Below are 20,089 nucleotides of genomic sequence, written 5' to 3' on the forward strand. Positions count from 1 at the left end.
TTATAGGATGCCTAAAGTTAGACTTGTGTTCATGGAAATGTATATATCAACTGTGTTTGCTATGAAAATATTTAGATTAATTAAGATCTTTAGTAATTCAATAAAATGTGGGGGGAAAACAGTATAGAAAGTAAACATAGTTACCAGAGACAGTGTGGGAGGAGAGTGGGAGATGGCAGAGGGTAAGAGATAGGGAACAAGGATGGGGGAAAAAAGCAAAACATACAGGAAACAAGAAATGGAAAATTATTTGTTGACAATAACATGTATGTTGATGTGCTTGATTGAGACATTATACAGTGTACTCTGGATGGAAAATCTCATTTTGTATGCTGTAATGATGTACAGTGAATGAACGTAAACAAATAAATTAAAAAAAAAAAAAAAAAAGCCCGTAATCTCTTTACTGTCCATTTAAGTGATAGTTAAATCATGGAATTTTACATATACTCAGCTTCTATGGAGTATTTCTAGGGTTTTTTTGTTTGTTTTATTGCTGGAGAGTACATGTGTTTGCAGAAGAGAGAGGGAGAGGGACCAGCGGATGGTGTAATGGTTATGTCACTGGACTCCCACATAGTTGACCACAGTTCGAGTCTTGGACCAGGCAACTTAAAACATGCTGAGCACGTGTGTGGGCATGCTCAAGATCCCAAGAGGTGAATGGAGGAGAGGGGATTGCAGTGTGGCCATCCCCCCAGAAACGATTTCTCACTTTTTATCTCTATCTCTCTGGCAAGCTCATGTGCCCTATAGCAAAAATCTCTCTAAAAAAAAAGAGGGAGAAATCAACTTCTGATGGGCATAGTCACACCACAATCCCTCTCCTCCATTTCTCTATCCCATCAGGATTTTGGTACATATGTGCATGCACCTAGTATACTTTTTTAAGCCACTGGGACTGGAATTCGAACCACAAGGTTGGTCATATGAGATCTGTCTCCCTTAATCACTTGGCTATGGGGCTAGTCCATCTCTAGCATTCTTTAGAAGAAAAATATATGCAAGTGGTGTGGAGGTTAAGGTGCTGGATCTCACATGGCCAACTGCATGGTTTGAGTCTTGGACCTGGCAGCTTGAAAATCAAGTTGGGTGTTTATGTGTACATGCCCAAAATCCTGAGGGGAGAATGGAAGAGAAGGAATTGTGGCATGGTTATTCTCCTTGGGGGTAGGGTGATTTCTCACTGCCCTTGGCCCCATCTGTCTCTGGCAAGTGTATGCACCCTATAGGAAAAACTTAAATATTAGGTCATTGGGAAAATCATGGCATATTTTTCTGTTTTTCCATGCAAAAATGGATCATGACTTTCCTGATTACCCAATAAATGAATAAATAAATAAACAAGTTGTGAGAGTACTTTAAAATTAAAGAAAAAAAGGAAAGAAAGCATACAATAGTCCATATGCACTTCAAACCTGCATTTGTGTGGTATAACACCACACATCACTGTGGTGACCTTCTGGTTTGGGAGAGTAAACAATCCCGAAAGTTTGAAAACCACTGTATTCAGACAAAAATGGAAGTCATTAACTATGTATTACCTATAATTAGAACATATTTGGTAAATGACAAAAAGTATTGCCGAAAGCCACTCCAGAAATTGAAGCCTACTGCTGTTCAGCACGTGGTTACTCTCAGACACAAGGGCAGCCAAACCAACGCCAGCAAGGACGGCCACCACTGCATTGCTCTGCATCCAGAACCGTTCTACCTGTGAAAGAGACATACAGACAGCATGTCCAGCTGACTAGTTTACGCAATCAGTCAGATAGTTACACTTTTTAAAAATACATAACATACAGGTAGTTGCTTATGCCTCCTGTCACTCAGATCTTAACTCACTTCCACCGTTCAACTCTATGTCACTTTATTTTTCAGTTGTCAAACATTCCTCCTTCCCACTTTGACATGTGCATCCCCCTTCTGAGATCCGCCCATTCATCTTGATGCTGTAGCCTTGGTCTTGAACTCCAGTGATATGTAACCGGGAGGAGGGAGAGGGACACTCTTGCTTTACTAGTGTTTCCTTCCATGTGGAGATTCTTTGTTAGTTTAATTGTCCTGGCCACTCTCTATGCACTTATTATTCTTCCTGTAGGACTGTAGGAACTGATTTCACTGGCAAGTTAGGAGCCACAGTCGGGTCTGCAGAGCCCTTCCATTCCCTCTTACCTTCTCTTGGAAATAAGTTGCCCACGGGAAACATTTGTCCAGGGACAGAGTCTGTCCCTTGGCACCAGTAGGGTGGTGTAGTCCTGCCATAAGCTTGTTCCTTCTGAGATGTAGCATGAGGATGCCCACTCTCCCAACCCCACCACCAGTCATAGACAAACCACATTCTCCAACCTTAATGTTACTAGCAATAAAGGTAATTCTTCCACCACTATACTGGCTTATCTTATTTCTCAATGGATTCAGAACTTAGGGGATCAAGAGGGTATTGTTTAGGCTTCTTGAACACACACAGGCCAGTTGGTCTCAGCTGTCAAAATAGAGCTTTCTATGTTTACAGAATTTCTATCTTAAGGAGAACAAGTACACTCATCTCAGAGATGGCTGATAGGGAAAACAGAAGCACAGTGGTTCTTTTGTGTAGGCTTGGGACTGATGAGGTGGTAAGTCAGGGAATATGTTGGTAAGAGCCCTACTGGGAACTCATTTTTCTTTTGCTATTTAAAAAAATTCCAGCAGTATTTGCAAGGATATACACACAAAATGACTAACTTAAATCTACTTTACAACTATTTTTCTGTTTAGCAGTTCTAGTTAACTAAACATAGCAATTTTTTTTTTTCTAAAAACAGGTCGTTCAGCAATTTAACTTTTGATGTCTAAAAATGTATTTACAATTTTAATTATTCCTGAAAAAAATTTGCTCCATCCATAAAAGACAAATCTATACATTCTTCACAAACTTTCTGATCAAAGGGATATATCTAAATAAGACTTACCACACCCAAGAAAAGTGGTTTTGAAATATCTAAATTTGCCCTCCAAGCAAAGAACAATGAGTAAAGGCAAAACATTCCAGTAAAAAGCCATACTAATGATGGATTCTGACTGTTCCTATAAAAAAATAAAAATTATTGTTATGCATGACTATCAATAATAATATTACATAGCGTTAAACTACTGGAAAAATATTTGAAGCTATAGAACTTTTAATTTTTAACTAAGAATGAAAAAACATCTTGGTTTTAAAAATCTGGGTTGGAATACATAAACAAACAGTAATAAACTTGAACTACATGTTGTAGATAACTGGAACTGTGAAGCAAAGGACATAAAGTTAAAATTCACAGAAGAAAGATAAACTATTAATATTGTTAAATTGAAAAACAAAAGTATATTTTTGCTATAGGGCAGAGAGAAACAGAGAGCCAGAAAGTGAGAAATCACCCCCCAGAGGGGATGGTCATGCCACAATCCCTTCTCCTCCATTCTCCTCTCAGGATCTTGGGCATGTACGCACACGTGTCCAGTGTGAGTTTAAGCCACCGGGTCTGGGACTCGAACCACAGTCGACTACATGGGAGTTCAGCGACATAGCCATTACGCTAACTGCTGGTCCCATAATAAAAGTATATTTTTATGCTTGAAATAAACAGTTCAAAATGATGAATCTCAAATGTTGCTGAGAATGCATTAATATGAGAATGTATGTTAGTATAATCTTTTTTCTTTAAAAAATTATTAATTTAATTTTATTTATTATTATTTATTTATTTTGAGAGCTTTTTGTTATAGGATGCATGTGCTCACCAGAGAGACAGAGAGACAGAAAGCAAGAAATCACCCCCCAGGAGGATGGCCATGCCATAATCCCTTCTCCATTCTCTTCTCGGGATCTCGGGCATGCACACACATATGCTTGGTATGAGTTTTAAGCTGCTGGGTCTGGGACTTAAACTTTGGTTGGCTAAGTGGGAGTCCAGTGACATAACCATTAAGTGAGTAGCAAATTAACAGAGGTTAATAATGCTAGATTTTTTAGTTTTTCTTTTAACACAGAGGAATTTTAAAAATTGTTTCCTTTTATTTATTTTTGTCTTAAGTGCTTCTTTCTTGGAAGTTCAAATCAGCAATAATAATTGGCTATGGGCAAGGCTGGTCCCGTGGTCTAGTGTTTAATGTTGCTTGATCCCACATGGCCACCTGTGCTGTTTGATTCCTAGTCCTGGTGGCTTGAAAAACATCCCTGGCATATGTGCCCCAAATCCCAACAGAAAGCAGAAATGAAAAAGGGATTATGACACCCACTTAGGAGATTTCTCTCTCTCTCTCTGTCTCTCTCTGGTAATCAAATGTACCCTCTGGTTTATATTTTAAAAATAATAATTTTCCAGAGGCAGAGTAAAAGATCAAACTTCAAGTTTTAAGATATCAAATCACTTGTCTATTTAAACTGTACTATATGAAAAAATGTAGCCAATTTTTAAAAAATAATTGATTATCAGAAAAAAACTAGTAAGAAATACATATTTGCTTTAACAAAAGTGGTTAAGAGAGTAATTTATTTGGGGACCAGCAGATGGCATAATGGTTGTGTCGCATGCCAAGCACGTGTGTGTGTGTGCATGCCCCAAATCCTGAGATGAGAATGGAGGAGAAGGGATTGTGGCATGGCCATCCCTCCAGGGGGGATGATTTCTCACTTTCTGTATCTCTCTCACTCTCTCTGCCTCTCTGGCAAGCACACACACTCTATAGCAAAAATCTCCACCCCTATAAAGAAAAAATCTCCCGCGGGGAGTAAAAAAAAAAAAAAAAAAAAAGAAAGAAGAAAGGAAGAAAAGACAAAGAAAGAGAAAGAGTAAAATAGTACTGGCAGTGTACTACAAAGACATATTGAAAAAATTTATTCAATTCATGAACATGAGAAAAACAACAGAAAAAGGAATTTTATTACTCACTTTCTTGCTAAACATATATGTGCCCAAACTGCGAGGGCTTGGATGTTGAAGGAGAGTTCCATCTTCATGTTTGTTACTTGAGAACTGTAAAAAACAACTTAACTTACAGTTGGCAGAAAACAAATTTGGTTGACGAAAATAAAATATCCCTTGTAGAGTACAGTTCATATGCACTGAATGATTTTAAAAGCTGGAGTCTGATGTTCGAATTATTCTGTCTTCTAAATTCAGGAGAAAAAGTGCCACAGAAAGAGTTAAACACTGTAAGATGTTTTCCAATTGGAAATTTTGGCTCTCAATTTATATAATTTGGGATAGTACCACAAAAAACAATTCTTCTGTTTTGTTTGTTTGTTTGTTTGTTTGTTTGTTTTGGTATTGGCTTACTATATAAAATATCCCTAAATGGTTTGATAAGAAGTTGTTTGAAATAGGATTTTAATGTCCTTCTGTTGTCAGTATGGCCAAAGCCTTCAGTTATTTAGCAACTGAAAACAATATTAATTCAAATAATTTTCTGGAGATCCAATCATATGGAAGAAAAGGTCAAGAGAAATCTGCAACCATTCTTTCCCGGGTTATCTTCTTCCTTAAAAGGCTTCCTTGTCCTCTATATTATTTGGTTTGAAAAATGTTTAAGCGACCTTAAAGAAATGTATTCTTTTTCCCTTCTATTAATTCAGAAGCATTTTATTAGGTGTTACTTGAGTTCTAAAATAACTACTCTCTAACAGTCTCCAGTTTTTAAAAAAGAAAAGACTCTATACACTCTCAAAGAACTTTCTTTTCCCTGCTGGCAATTTTACTGGGGAAAATGTGATGGCCTAATTATGGAAACCACACAATGTGCATTTTACTAATGGGGACTCATCTACTATGAGACCATATCCTTACTCATTTTCAAGCACACTTGAAAAATTGATTCCAGCATGAGGCCCATTTTGAACCATTCTTCAAAAGGAATGAAGTCGGTCTCAAAATTAATTCTTGGAGATCTGTTGCTTAAATGTAAGCTCTAAAAGATGGTCACTGCCTAAGGTTAGATTCAATAATTTCCTTGTACAGGATTGCAATTTAGAGATATGCATGGGGAAAGAATTTAATTTGCTTGACTGGAAAAGGGTAGGAGATTTATTCCATCATTTGGAAGGATTTCCTTGTAAGTTAATTATGAGTTGCCATTTCAACACTCCTGTCCACCTGAAACAATTAAAGACTGGAAATTCTCTCACTCGGAGAGTGCTGGAATTACGCCTCCTTTCTACATGATGATTCAGACAGAATAAATAGTGAGGGTGTGAACAGTTGTAATTTCTGTCAAGTCTTTTTTCTCGGTATACAACCCAACTGCTATTATTATATATAAATGAAGCCTTTAAGTTCCCCAATAGATGACTTTCATGTGTAACTAATAAAAGCGAGATTTAAAATTTAGGACTACTCTTAGAGTTCTTTGGAGTTCATGTGGGATTTGTTAAGGCAAAATAAGACTAGTAATCCTGAATGCTGTAACAATCTCTGGAAGGTAGGTAGAAAAGAGGAAGTAGTAGGACCAGCAGATGGCATAATGCTAACAACACTGGACTCTCACGTAGTTGACCACAATTTGAGTCTGAACCCAGCGGTTTAAAACCCATGCTGGGTGCATGTGCCTGCCTGCCTAAAATCTTGAGAGACTGGAGAAGAACGAACTGTGCACAGTCTTACCACCTTGGGGGGTGATTTTTCACTTTCTGTCTAGCGAGTGCACACACCCTATAACAAAAATCTCTCTTTTTTTTAAAGTTTTTTTTGAGAAGTTTTTGCTATAGGGTGCATGCGCTCACCAGAACAACAGAGAGAGACAGAGATAGAGAAAGCGAGAAATCACCCCCCAGGGGGGATGGCCACGCCTCAATCCTTTCTCCTCCATTTTCCTCTCGGGATCTTGGGCATGCATGCATACATGCCCGGTGTGAGTTTTAAGCCACCAGGTCCAGGACGTGAACAATGGTCGACTACATGGGAGTCCAGCGACATAGCCATTACACAAAAACCCCTCTTAAAAAAGGGGAAGCAGTAAGTCTTTCCATATGTAGTAAAGTAGAATAAAGTGAAAACTCAGAAACATTTATTTATAAAACTGTCTTTCCTTTTTTTTTTTTTTTAAGGTTTTTGCCCTAGGGTTTGTGTGCTCACCAGAGAGACAGAGAGAAGAGATAGTGAGAAGGAAAGTGAGAAATAACCCTCTAGGGGTAATGGTCACACAGCAATCCCTTCTCCTCCATTTGCTTCTTGGGGTTTTGGGCATGCATGCACACGTGCCCAGTGTGTTTCAAACCGCCAGATCCCAGACTTGAACCATGGTTGGCCAGTGCCTTAACCACTATGCTACCTGATAGCCCTGATAAAGCTATATTTATCTTTAAAAGAAAACTGTGCTTATTGCTACCTTCACCACCACACACCAAAATTTTAAGGCCACAAAAATCTCATTGGACATAAAAAGAAATTTAAAATCAATTGTGAGAAAAATTAAAAAGTAAGAATAATTGATGGCAGGAAAATGTTTTCAAAATATAAAGTTTAAAAAAGCATGCTAATACAACTGTAGCTTAAGATTCCCTTCTTTAAAACAAAGTATAAAAATTACCAGAAGGATATTGACAAAAATATTAATAGATTAATAATAGTAGTGAGGGTTGCAAGTGGTATGGTGGTGAAGACATTGGACTCCCATATGGTTGACCATGGTTCAAGTCCTGGACCTGCTAGCTTGAAAAATCATGCTGGGCATATGTGCATGCATGCTCAAAATCCCAAGAGGAGAGTAGAGGTGAAGGGATTGTGGAGTGGCCATCCACTCTGGGAGGTGTTTTCTCATATTCCCTCATCTGTCTCTCTCTGATGCCTTATGGCAAAAGCTCAAAAAAGGAATGGTGGGTAGCTCTGTGTATTAGAATTATAGGTCATTTAAATTTTCATTCTGCTTGCCTGCATTTCCTAAATTTTCTATATGATTATGTACCTTGTTTCAGAGTAGGAAAAAGTTGTTTAAGAAGAAAGGAAGGATGGATAGAAGGAAGAAAGCTAGTCAGTAAACAAGACAAACTGTAAGAACTTATGAACTCTGTCATATGCATATAAAGTTGAAATATCCTCCTCCAAATTTCTGCAAATAGCCTTAAAAGTTCCAAATTGGTGATTAGCTAGATCATGTTAGTGTTACAGAGCTTTATTTTCTTCTAAAAATTTATATTGAAAACATTATAATTGGTATGGATATTTTTAAATTGGTATGGATATTTTTAAAGTTGTCATAATCTGTGTAAGTTTTAAAGCAAATACTAACCCATTTTTCAAAGAACACTATTGGATAATATAGATGAAAATATATTGGCTTAAGCTGCCTCTAATAAGGTTGGATGTTAAAAATATATATGTCAAAAAGAGGGCTTCTGAAGAGGACAGTCAAGAGGAAGTCATAAGAGACATCAAATAAATGACTCTCTAAAGAATTAAGAGTATAGCTCAAATCAAAATAACAAGAAAATGATTATTCAAATTGTGTTAAATACAATGTTGCAAAATATCTCCAAAAGAAAGACAACATGAAAACCTGAATAAAGAATAAACTATTCATAAAGGAACATTATATTGGGAAGTTACCCAATTTAAAGTTGAAACATTTCACTTTTATAGACTCTCATAGTCTCCTAATATTTTCATTCACCGTTGTTTATTACTTTTAAGCTTTATCTCACTGAACAAAAAACTAGGATGTTTGATAGTATATACAAACAATGTTAACTGGAAAGATGAAAACTATTTCTCAGACATACTTCTTTACAAAGAAAGGAACTCAGAAATCCCTAAAGTCATGTAAAGGAACTAATAGTGAATTCATTTAAAAATAGTTTCACATATTTCATACTCACAGCAGTATTTGAGACATACTGGATCCTATTTCAGATTTAGCCTAAACACAAAAGAAAAAGTTCCATTTATACAAGCATTAAACTGAAGCTTTGTTAGGCTATTATATTTTAACAATTTTGCTCTAAAAGATATGTATTTTAAATATATAATGCAACATCTCTCTTTATTTAAAGTCTTTAATTCAAAGCTTTATTAAAAATATTTTTAAAGTCTTTTTTTTCCCTTTTGGCTATAAGGAACGTGTGCTCACCAGAGAGCAAGAAACAGAAAGTGAGAAATCACCTCATAGTGGGTATGGCCATGCCACAGTCCCTTCTCCTCTAGTCTCCTCTCAGGATTTTTGGGCATGTGTTTGGCATGTTTTTCAAGTCACCAGGTCTGGGACTCTAACCCGGACCTGGCCTTACCCATCCAGGACCATAGGCACACCATGTGCACCCAGAACATAAAGGGAGACTTCCAGGTACACCTAGGACCCTCCCATGTGGCCTCAGCACAGCACCATTGTGGCCCTTACTAAAATTCTGGCCCTTAGTAAACTTAAGAGAAGGCAGTGAAAATTAAACTTGGACATCCTTTAAAAAGAAGTATATAAATATGTGGCTGAAAATAAATTAAATTATTCCAGCAGGAGTGATTAACACATTAGTGAATTATTACCTGTAATAGATTATTTTCCACTTCCGTTAGACTCTCTTTTTTAAAATTTTGCTAGAGAGTGTGTGCACTTGCTGGAGAGAGGGAGGGAAAGTGAAGAAGCATCCCCCAGGAGGAAGGTCACACCACAATCCCTTGTTCCCTTGGAACTTGGGCATGCACACACATATACCTGGTGTGTTCTTCAAGTCACTAGGTCTGAGACTTGAACCAAGCAGTTAGCCAGTGGGATCCAGCTGCCTTAACCACCATGCTGGTCCATTTTATAAATTCTCTTTAAGTTCTTTTTGGGCATTTTGCAGAAAGTTCACTGTAACCCATTAATCTTTAATTTTACAACTATGTGTGAATTATACAAATTTCAAACGGTAAATTTTAAGTTCTCCAATAGGAATGGCCCTCAAAGAATACTTTAATAGAATAACCAATATTAGTAAACATAAACTATATAAATAAACCAGAGTATAAATTTAAAGTAAGTAAAAATAAAAATTAACTTATTAATCTATCTTATTATGAAATATCTCCTATACCCACACATAATAAACAATTATATTTAAGAGATAAAAGGGACCAGTCAGTGGTGTGGTAGTTTAAACAGCTGGATTCCATATGGCTAGGTAGTTTGAGTCCTGGAACCAGCAGCTTGGTGCCCAAAATTCTAAAAGAATAAATGGAGGAGAAGGGATTGCAGCGTGGCCATCTTCCAAAGGGGGTGCCTTCTTACTTTTCTTTTCTCTTTCCCCTGTCTCTCTCTAGCTAGCACATATATACTCTAAAAAATTAAAAAGTAAAAGAGAGAGAGGGAGATAAAGAGTTTTTTCTTTTTAATGGCCAGAGGGCATATATGTTTGCTGGAGAAAGACATGAAGAGAGAGGGAGAAAGCCCCCTCCAATGGGGTATGGTCACATCATAATCCTTTCTCTTCCATTTCTCCATCTTGCTGGGATTTTAGGTACACACATGGGCCCAGGGTGTTTTGAACCTAGGTTGGCCATATAGGATCTGGTTCCTTTAACCAGGGCTACAGGTTGGCCCAAGAGATAAAGAGCTTTTATAAAATCTACAGATCCACCATTTATTTAACCAACAAAATCTTGGGCCAGTCAGTGGCATGGTGGTTAAAGCAGCTGGATCCCACATGGCTGATTGTGTGACTTGAGTCCTAGAGCTGGTAGCTTGAAAAACATGCTAGGCGTGTGTATGTATGTGCATGACCAATATCCTGAAAAGATAGGGAGATGGAGGATAAGGGGCTATGGCCTGGCCATCCCTCATGGAGAGCACTTTCTCACTTTCCTTCTCTCTGTTTCTTGAGTGCACACACATTCTGACAAAAATTTTAAAAATAAAACAAACAAAACTCCATAAATCCCATAAGGTATCTCACAAAGCCCTCTTTTTTTTTTTAAAGAATTATTTTATTAATTATAATTCTTTTTTAATTTGCTAGAAGGCGCATGTGCTCACCAGAGAGAGAGAGACAGAGAGAGCAAGAGGGAAAGTGAGAAAGCAAGCTGCCAGGTCTAGGACTTGAACTGTAATTAGTTATGTGGGAATCTAGCACCTTCACTACCACACCACCCACACAAAGCTCTCTTAAGCATCTGCTTTCTTAATGCTCAGTGGTAACAACTACCTTGACTTTGGTATTAATTAGTCCTGTAGTTTTAAAAAATATTGAGTTTTCCTACTTTTCTATGTATACTTTAACAATAGATTGTTTAGTTTCTGCATGGTTTAGGATTTCGTATAAATAGTATTACATACCATGTGCTCTTCTGAAACTTGCCTCTGAAGCAAGACACTGAAAGCGCAAGCCATGAGAGACCTGACGTAATGGTCTATATTAAAATAAAAAAATCTTTTGTTTATCCTTTCATTTTTCAGATAAACTTTATTAGAACTACCTTTAATAACTTCCCTTGCTATGCCTTAGGGAAAGCAAGGTCTTCTGAACTTCAGATTATAATATTTACATTTAGTGGACTCATATTTTATTATTTAATTTTACTTACAGATGTCTTCAGGTTTTTTTTTGTTTGTTTTCAGTTTTTATTTTGCTACAGGGTGCATGTGCTCTCTAGAGACAGAGAGAAAGAATGATAAATCAACCTCTGCAATCCCTTCTCCTCCATTTTCCTCTTGGGATTTTGGACATACATGTATATGCAACTGGCATGATTTTTAAGCCTCTGGGTCTGGGACTCAAACTGTGAAGTTGGCCATATTGGATCCAGCCAACTGACCCTCCATACCACCTACTGTCCCCAATATGTCTTCAGTTTTAAAAACTAAATACTAATATGAACACTATTCATCAAATATGCAATAAAAGGAAATATCTTGATCAAACTAAATTTTAAAACTTGAGGATTTTTTCCCTTCAATCTTTTCCAAATATCTTTATTCACAGACTACCCCAGGACTGACTAGCTAACAAGACTGAATTGCTTCATCTGCAGGCAGCAGAATCCCTTCCATGCTTGTTGGCCTGAGACGTTTATTCAGGATACCTAGCAATATAAGGACGGATTAAGTGATTCCAATTTTTTCCTAAAGTATTGTAGGCCACATTCCAAGGTACAAATTTGTTTCATGAATAACTGAAATGACAATTCTATCTACCGTCATTGATAAGCATTGTCTGTTTTTTCTCATACTTCAGAATACGTTTGCCACTTATTTCCACAGAGGATCCTGAAATATAAATTTACCAGACTGAATGTTCCATATTCTTCCCTGAGAAAATGTGTCAAAAACCCGAGCAGTGTTGTCTGGTCTCCCCAGGTCCACCGGGCTTGATTGAGGTAGGACGAGATAGGAAGGTAGACATAGGGCAGTAAACCAGCAGTGAAGCACAGGCTCAGCTTCAACACCAGGCCCAGGGAGAGTTCCTGCATCAGAGCACAATGCATTATGTAACAATGTTTATTTTAGTCAATCCATCCTGCAACTTCAAGAACACATCAAGGATAATATCAAATATGTTTACTCAGAGCTGATCTCTCAATTGATATTAAGTCACCACAGAATACTATGTTAAACCTTCTGATTACTGTGGATTACTAGAAAATCAGCCTGAACTCCTTTGCATGGCAGGTGAAATCTGAGTGAAGCAAATAATATTAGTAAAGACTCGTGAGTATCATGTTTATTGCATCTTTTGCATTTAAAACCGTGTCATGACATGCAGAATTGCATAGCTGAGATGACCCACTTAGAAGTGATTAAATATTGGTTAGCTGATTTTTAAATATGTCCAAGATAATATTCTAATACCAATTCACTTAATCACATCATTAAAAACAGACTTTAACAGTATACTCTTATGATTATACATAGTACATAATTCTTTGTATTTTGTACAGTTCATAGAAATTTTTGGCACAAACGAAGCTAGCTTTTATATAATCTCCAAGTAAGTTCATCCAAATGCTTTTCCCCTCAATCTACATATAGAATGGAGTACTAAAGGTAATTTGTTGTTATATGTAACAATGTTGCCTTGTATGCCTTTATTTGGGGGATATATTTCTTATCTATGCATTTCTAAAATGACTGACAAAGTTTTATAAACATTAAAAACAAAAAATATGCATTCTGGTATACCAGAAAGTTCAAATATTGGTTTCTTTAGTAACTGGGAAAGGGGGTCTCTTACAAATATCGTAATTGGAAATTGCCAATTTTGCCTTCACAAAAGAGAGATTCATATGTGAGAATGAATATAGGAACTAAGGTTCACACACACCAGGGGTAGAATAAGCAGTTGATTTATATTAGCATTTTCAAATAAACATTCTTAATTGAAAATGAAGTGTTTTATTATAGTACTGATTTCATTTGAGATTTCTATAGCAGTAATGAGATGCATAAAAATGATGGCATAAAAAGAATGTAAGAAATAGCTAATCTAACAACATGCTTTTGCTATTCTTAAAAGTGGTATTCAAGAAAGTATTTATGTTTTAGCAGTTTCTGCACGTTATAAAGTTGAATTTAGAATGGTAAATGCAGTTATGGCAGATTTTCTTTCAGTGTGAGAAATAAACAGGGAGACAATTACATGAGAGCTATTACAGAGAGTTTGGAGAATGGCTCTTAGTCCTAACTACACATTAGAATCTCCTGGAGAGCTTTTTAAAAATACCAATGTCTGGGTCTTACCCTCAATCAATTATATAAAAATTATTTTGGGATGGGATCAAGTTTTAGTATAAATATCATATATACTTATGTATATGTATATATATAAACACACATATTTACATATACATATATTATTATACATGTGTATGTGTGTGTCCATGTGTAGACACATACACATTTTAAAAAATTATTTTATTTATTTATTTTAATTTGATCAGAGAGTGAGATAGTGAGAGAGAGAGAGAGGGTAAGTAAGAAAGCAAGTCGTCAGGACCAGGACTCGAACCATGGTCAGCCATGTGGGAGTCCAGAGCCTTTAACCACCATGCCACCTGCTGGCCCCACACACATTTTTTTAAGCTTCCAGATAGTGTAATCAAGTAGTCAGGATTGATGGACCAGCAGATGGTGTAATGGCTACATCACTGGACTTCCATATAGTACACTGTGGTTCAAGTCCTGGACCCAATAACTTAAACTCACACTGGGCACATGTGTGTACATGCCCAAGATCCCAAGAGGAGAATGGAGGAGAAGAGACTGTGGTGTTGCCACCCCCCTGGAGGGTGATTTTTCGCTTTCTGTCTCTGTGTCTGTCTCTGTCTGGTGAGCACATGTACCTTATTAGCAAAAGCCTCCCTCCACCCCCCACCTCCCCCCCAAAAAAATAATAGTCAGGGTTGAAAGCAATGTCACTCAGGACTTCTTATTCTCCTCAAGTCACCTGGTAGTGAGATCCAACTATGCTGTTTCTTCACTGGTAGATCTTCCAATCAACCAAAACAACATATTTTCTTTTTGCAGAGAATGCACCCCTCTGATAGCTGCATATTCAGAAGCCTGGCTAAGATGACTGATACCAGGATGGGACATGTTGTCTATCTACCCCCATCTGGGCATCCATTGACTCAAGAAAAATACTTGGGCCTCTTCGGATTTGTATTCCATAGGAGAGCTTTTACCAAGTTAGACTTTTGTATGTTATATCTTTATTTTTTTAAATCAAGGATTTACATAATAAAAGACCATATAAAGAATGTTCTATAAGAAACCAGCAGTTAGCATAATGGCTATGTCGCTGGACTCCCACATAGTCAACTGCGGTTCGCATCCCGGACCCGGTGGCTTAAAACTCATGCCGGGCGCGTGTGCGTGCATGCCCAAGATCCCGAGAGAAGAATGGAGGAGAAGGGATTGTGGCGTGACCATCCCCCCTGGGGGGTGATTTCTCGCTTTTGTCTCTATGTCTCTCTCTGTCTGTCTGGCGAGCGCACGCGCCCTATAGTGAAAATCTCTCCAAAAAAAAAAAAGAATGTTCTATATAGTCTGTAAAACCACTGTTAACAATACTGCCTGTTATACTGTTAAATAGCCATTACATAAGGACTATATGCTTGACTTCACAGGTTCAGTTCCAAGAACAATTGCTCATTCCTGTTAATAGCTGTTTCCTTTATTTACTTTTTAATCATACACTATTGATTTTATATTTCTGTCTAACCCAACTCCCTGCTTTCCCTCACCTATATCTCCCAATGCCTAACAAAGTAATTTTCCTATTGTTGCTTTGTAGCACCACTTTAATTAATAATCTTTTTTGTTATTGTTGTTCAGAGAAAGAAGAAACAATACTAAATTGTTTTCAACCGTGTGTTCTGAGAAAACAGAACTGTTACTTATCAGAGATTTTATTATTTAGTCCGCAATAGCAGCAAAGTCTGTTTTATTGAGAGCTGAATCTGTAGTACCTGAAGCAAGCTATATGGCACAGAGCAGGCACTCAACCAACTAAAAGTGGATGAACCGGGTATTACTGGCACACCACCCTGTGTCTCAGAATGTATAATAAAACAATTAAGGAAATTTGATATTGTTGCTTTAAGTCCTTTCAGCTTACTTTCATCAGGTGCTTTTCAGAATCAGTAAGAAAATTGTGAAACAGGCCATATGCTACCACAATCAATACTGCATAATTTTTGTAAATCCTATTTTTTTCAGTCAATATTGTTAGGACCTAAGGTTATTTAGCTTCACATAGAACTCAAGAAAAATTAAAGCCTTGAGTTTTCTGATGACACAATACTATACTGAAACTAAATAAATATTATAAATTTTAATTTTACAAAATTCAGAAACCTACCTTCTTTTTTAAAAGTCGAAAGAGAATCCAAGGGACTATGCACAAAACATAGAGTATTATCGTGTGCTGGTTACATAAGCTAAGGCCACAGCAGAAAGCACCAATTTTTGCTATCTGAAAATGAATAGAAGTAAAAAAAAAAAAAAAAAGAAAAAGCTGAGTTATAAATTCACCTAAAACTCTGGGTAAGCACAATGGTAAAAAGTCACTCTTTGTATTAAAACCAAGCATTTCTAATATAAGTCAGGTTAAAATCAGCCTCTTAGAAGCAAACAAACAGTTATACTTTAACTGCTTTAAATAAGTAGTCACTAATATTTATTACTAGTAGCTTTTCTTAATATTTTCTATTTTCATTAAATAACTGCAGCTTGTCCTTAAATGACTGTCTTCAAACTGACTTATAGGAGGTCCTTTAGGAAGACTGGGTAACTCCTAACAACAATAATAGGGTATTCTGTAATTCTTATTCCAGTAAAATATTTAAATAAAGTCCAGCAATTCTATGTTACTTTTTCTCTTATTAAATAAATAAAATATAACACATTTTATTTAGAAGCCTAGGCGTCTCTGGATAGTGTTTTTTGTTTTTGTTTTTTTGCATTTTTCGAACATGAATTTGTTTCATAAATGACAAAGATTCCCTTCCTGACTGAACTCTAATCAGGTTCCTTTGAATTCTCTTCTCATCAGGCCTTGACTTTTGGGCTTCCATGTTCCTCTCTGAGCTGTCTGATTTTAGGCAGAATCCTGCTAAGGTGGTTTAGCAAGAACTCACCACTCTCGGTATCTCACCACACTCCCTATCTGATCAAGTGTCTCCTCCACTTCCCCAGGTGATGTCGGATTCCTTTGGCCTGTTTTCAGCATGAATTCAATGTAGCCAAAATCCCTTTTTACCTCAATTTTTCCTCTCAGTCAATTTTCATCTTCTGATCCCCACCTTTTCCTTGGCTAGAAATTCCCACTTTCCCTTGTATTTGGAGTTAAATCTGATCTCTCCCTCCACTACAAAACCCCATTGAAGTGGTCCCTACACCTGAATCTGAATAATGTTTGCCTTACATGCTTTAATAAGTATACTTGATATTCTTTTCTTAACTGACTCAGACAAAAAGGTTATTTTAAACAAGCAAACAAACTAAAAAACTCTAATAGCCTCACAGATCAAATTATGGGACTCACAGATAAACCATGATGTTCTTTTGTTTATGTATTACTTAACAACACGGGGCTGCCTATAGTAAGATGATTTGGCATTTTCCAATACATAGACTGTAAATTCTTAGATGATAGAGTTCTTTCAAGTTTCAAATGAATGTGATGATAGCGTTTTAATTTCATTGCAATTTCTTCTGAACTACTTTGTTTTTACATTTAATATTTTCCTTTTAGTTAAAAAAATTACAAATTTAACCTTTTTTTTTTCAGTTAGGGAGTGAGTTGATATACCATAATGGCACACTATTTAAGGTGGTCAGTCTTTAAAGTGGCTTGGCATCTGATAACACACACAAACAAATGATGATGAATTAACGAACAAACCTATCTTCTCCTATGAGACTCACAGATTTCATTATCCCCTCATTCTCTAAAAACTTCTGAACACTAAGGGAGAAAAAAGTCCTACATTTTATAAGGGCTATCATGGTTCCATTCATAATAAAAGAACTGAGAACATTTACTTTCTCAACATGCCTAGATTACCTTGACAGTAATCAGAATAGATAAACAGTATCTAAACCAAAGTTAAAAAGAAATACAGCATCTGTCTAAAAATTAAAACAAAAAATGACTCACTTTGATCAAAATAGGTTACCTTTGATCTCTCCTTTGCAGTTGCTGCCTCCTCAAAATGTACAGTAAGAGCCATAAGCAGCCCCACAAACAGATTGTTTAAGCTAAAAACCTCTGCTGCAATGGACCACTGCCATGTTAGACGAGAAAATGAAAACACCCCCGCAGCAAGGATTCCTCCAGCATATGAGCCAGAAAGCCTGCAAATACAGATAACATGAAATCTTCTTTCCCAACAAAAAGAACTGACTTTATTTTCCTTTTTATAAACTGTACCAGCAAAAATTATGACAGTCACCAAGCACTACTCCAACACATTATATGGTTAATACACTACTTCATATAATAATTTCTTTCAACATATTTTAATTAGGAAGTCCATATGTTAGCTAACCTATTCACAAACAAATGAACAAACCTATGGGTAGAATATGCTGTAGTCTTCAGATGTAAGATTCAAGACAGTTCAGAAAACCTGAAGAGAGAGTAACTAGAGAGATATACCCATGTCATTTTCTTGCTATCTCCACAAAGAAAGATGGTCTGGCTAAGACCTAAATAGGTTTGACTGTAAAAATTAATGAAATGACAAACATATTTTATTCAGGAATACTCATTCTACTTCTTGTGGACTGTTTGGATCTAGGTACCCCTCTACATTTTTTTTCCTAAAATTTATACATGTATATAAAATGTACATATATATACATGTATACGCACACACACATGAGAGAGAAAGAAAGAGAGAAAAAAGATAAGATCCGTAAACAGGGTCTCATACCGTGATCCCCTTAGCCTTTCCAACCAGCTAGAATCACGGGTACATATGCCCAGTGCGTAGGTCAACTAGGTAACTGAATCCATGATCTTCTATATGGACTCAGCTTCCCTTGAGCAGTGTGTTACTGCTGCTCTACCAAGCCAACCTACCTTAGACTTTTATCTTTCAACATATAATGAAGAATGTTTTGGCCATGATGACTGTAAGGTCTTGTACGGATAAGTTCTTTGTTTCTAATGGCTTTTTCTTTAGACAAATTTAAAATTAAAAATGATACTTTTTTAAAAGAGGAAGATGGGACTGTGAATTTTGATAACACCAAAAGAATCAAGTGCTACATTTGGAAACAATTTTCTCATCCCCAGTGCCAACAAGTGTCTACACGGCAAATCGATCAGAAATCTGGATCCAGTTCAGAGATTTGGTCTGAGACCGCCAGTGTGGTTGAATATACTAGTGCATTTTAAATGACGACAACTTCCTGCTTTGCTATAAATCTAAAACCTAGAATAAAAGCTATTACCAAATACCTATGTGCTATATAATAGTGTTAGGAAATACAGCAATTATGTGTCTAAAAATTAACTCATTATTTTAACTAAATTGTTTTGTATAAAAATGTATAAGCCCAGAAGCGGTAGTGCAAGGAGGGCACCACTGCATGAGGCTGGGACTAACAGGCACAGGCCGGTGCAGTGACATGTGTCTGTGACCCTAACTGGGTGGCTGGGGCAGAGGATCGCAATAACAAGACCCTGCCAAAAATGCCTACATCCCCCTTTCTCTCCCTCCCACTTCTGCAGTCATTCATGCTATCTTATTTTTTTTTTAAAGGTTACAATGTAATTCCATGGCTTTAATAAACTATTATAGAAAAAAATAGTAAAAGAAAATTCAGTATCATCTAACCTGACCCTTCTGAATGCCTTTTGTAATTTAATGATCTTATCTTTCTCTTATAGAAATCAAAATTTTCCTATTTATTTCAGTTTTCCGTTCTCCCAGTGATCCAGATTCAACACAACAAAGTAATTTCTTCCTTATGAACTATTTTTCTTTGTTTTGATTTGTATTCAAACTGTTCTAGACCCAATTACTTTTAATAGTCTCCTAACTTGTCTTCTATTTTCCAATGTATTCTGCAATATAATATCATATCAAATTTTCTAAAGTACTATTTTTGACCACTTAGCCCCCAAATTTAAGAACACTTCATTGGATAAATTCTAAATGAGTCAGCCTGGAATCTGGGCTTCTGACAAACTGGGACCCCACCCATCCACTAATTACCAACATTACTATCTCTATCAACTAGTCAGGTGCCTGAGAATTCCCGAGTAAGACACACCTCTTCCTAGCACCATACTTTTGCTCATGCTCTACCTCTGAATAGAACGTCCTCCCAGCTCCTTTCTATTAATTCAAATCCTATTCGTTTTGCAAGTTTCTCTTCAGTTCCCTGGTTTCTAGCTCATCCATGGCTATGTCGCTGGACTCCCACGTAGTCGACCGCGGTTTGCGTCCTGGACCCGGTGGCTTAAAACTCACGCCGGTGCGTGTGCGTGCGTCCCCAAGATCCCAAGAGGAGAACGGAGGAGAAGGGATTGAGGCGTGGCCATCCCCCTGGGAGGTGATTTCTAGCTTTCTGTCTGTCTCTGTCTGGCGAGCGCAGGCGCCCTATAGCAAAAACCTCTCCCAAAAATAAATAAATAAATAAATAATTAAAA

The 20,089-nt window shown here is 36.8% G+C and overlaps 1 protein-coding gene across 4 annotated transcripts in view; it reads right to left on the minus strand.

Annotated features, from left to right (window-relative positions):
• Positions 1-20,089, minus strand: part of TMEM260 (transmembrane protein 260) — an 82,521-nt gene that overhangs the window by 37,271 nt on the left and 25,161 nt on the right. For all 4 annotated transcript variants that reach the window (XM_006144862.3, XM_006144863.3, XM_006144861.3 and 1 more), the window contains 7 exons: positions 17,604-17,781; positions 15,785-15,898; positions 12,210-12,389; positions 8,834-8,874; positions 4,917-5,000; positions 2,955-3,069; positions 1,545-1,714 (listed from right to left, as the gene is read on the minus strand). In XM_006144862.3, coding sequence (XP_006144924.1) covers positions 1,545-1,714; positions 2,955-3,069; positions 4,917-5,000; positions 8,834-8,874; positions 12,210-12,389; positions 15,785-15,898; positions 17,604-17,781 — 882 coding nt within the window. The remainder of the gene's footprint in view (positions 1-1,544; positions 1,715-2,954; positions 3,070-4,916; positions 5,001-8,833; positions 8,875-12,209; positions 12,390-15,784; positions 15,899-17,603; positions 17,782-20,089) is intronic.

The sequence above is a fragment of the Tupaia chinensis genome, unplaced genomic scaffold, assembly GCF_000334495.1.
Source record: "Tupaia chinensis unplaced genomic scaffold, TupChi_1.0 Scaffold000133_1, whole genome shotgun sequence".
NCBI classification, from domain to species: domain Eukaryota; kingdom Metazoa; phylum Chordata; class Mammalia; order Scandentia; family Tupaiidae; genus Tupaia; species Tupaia belangeri.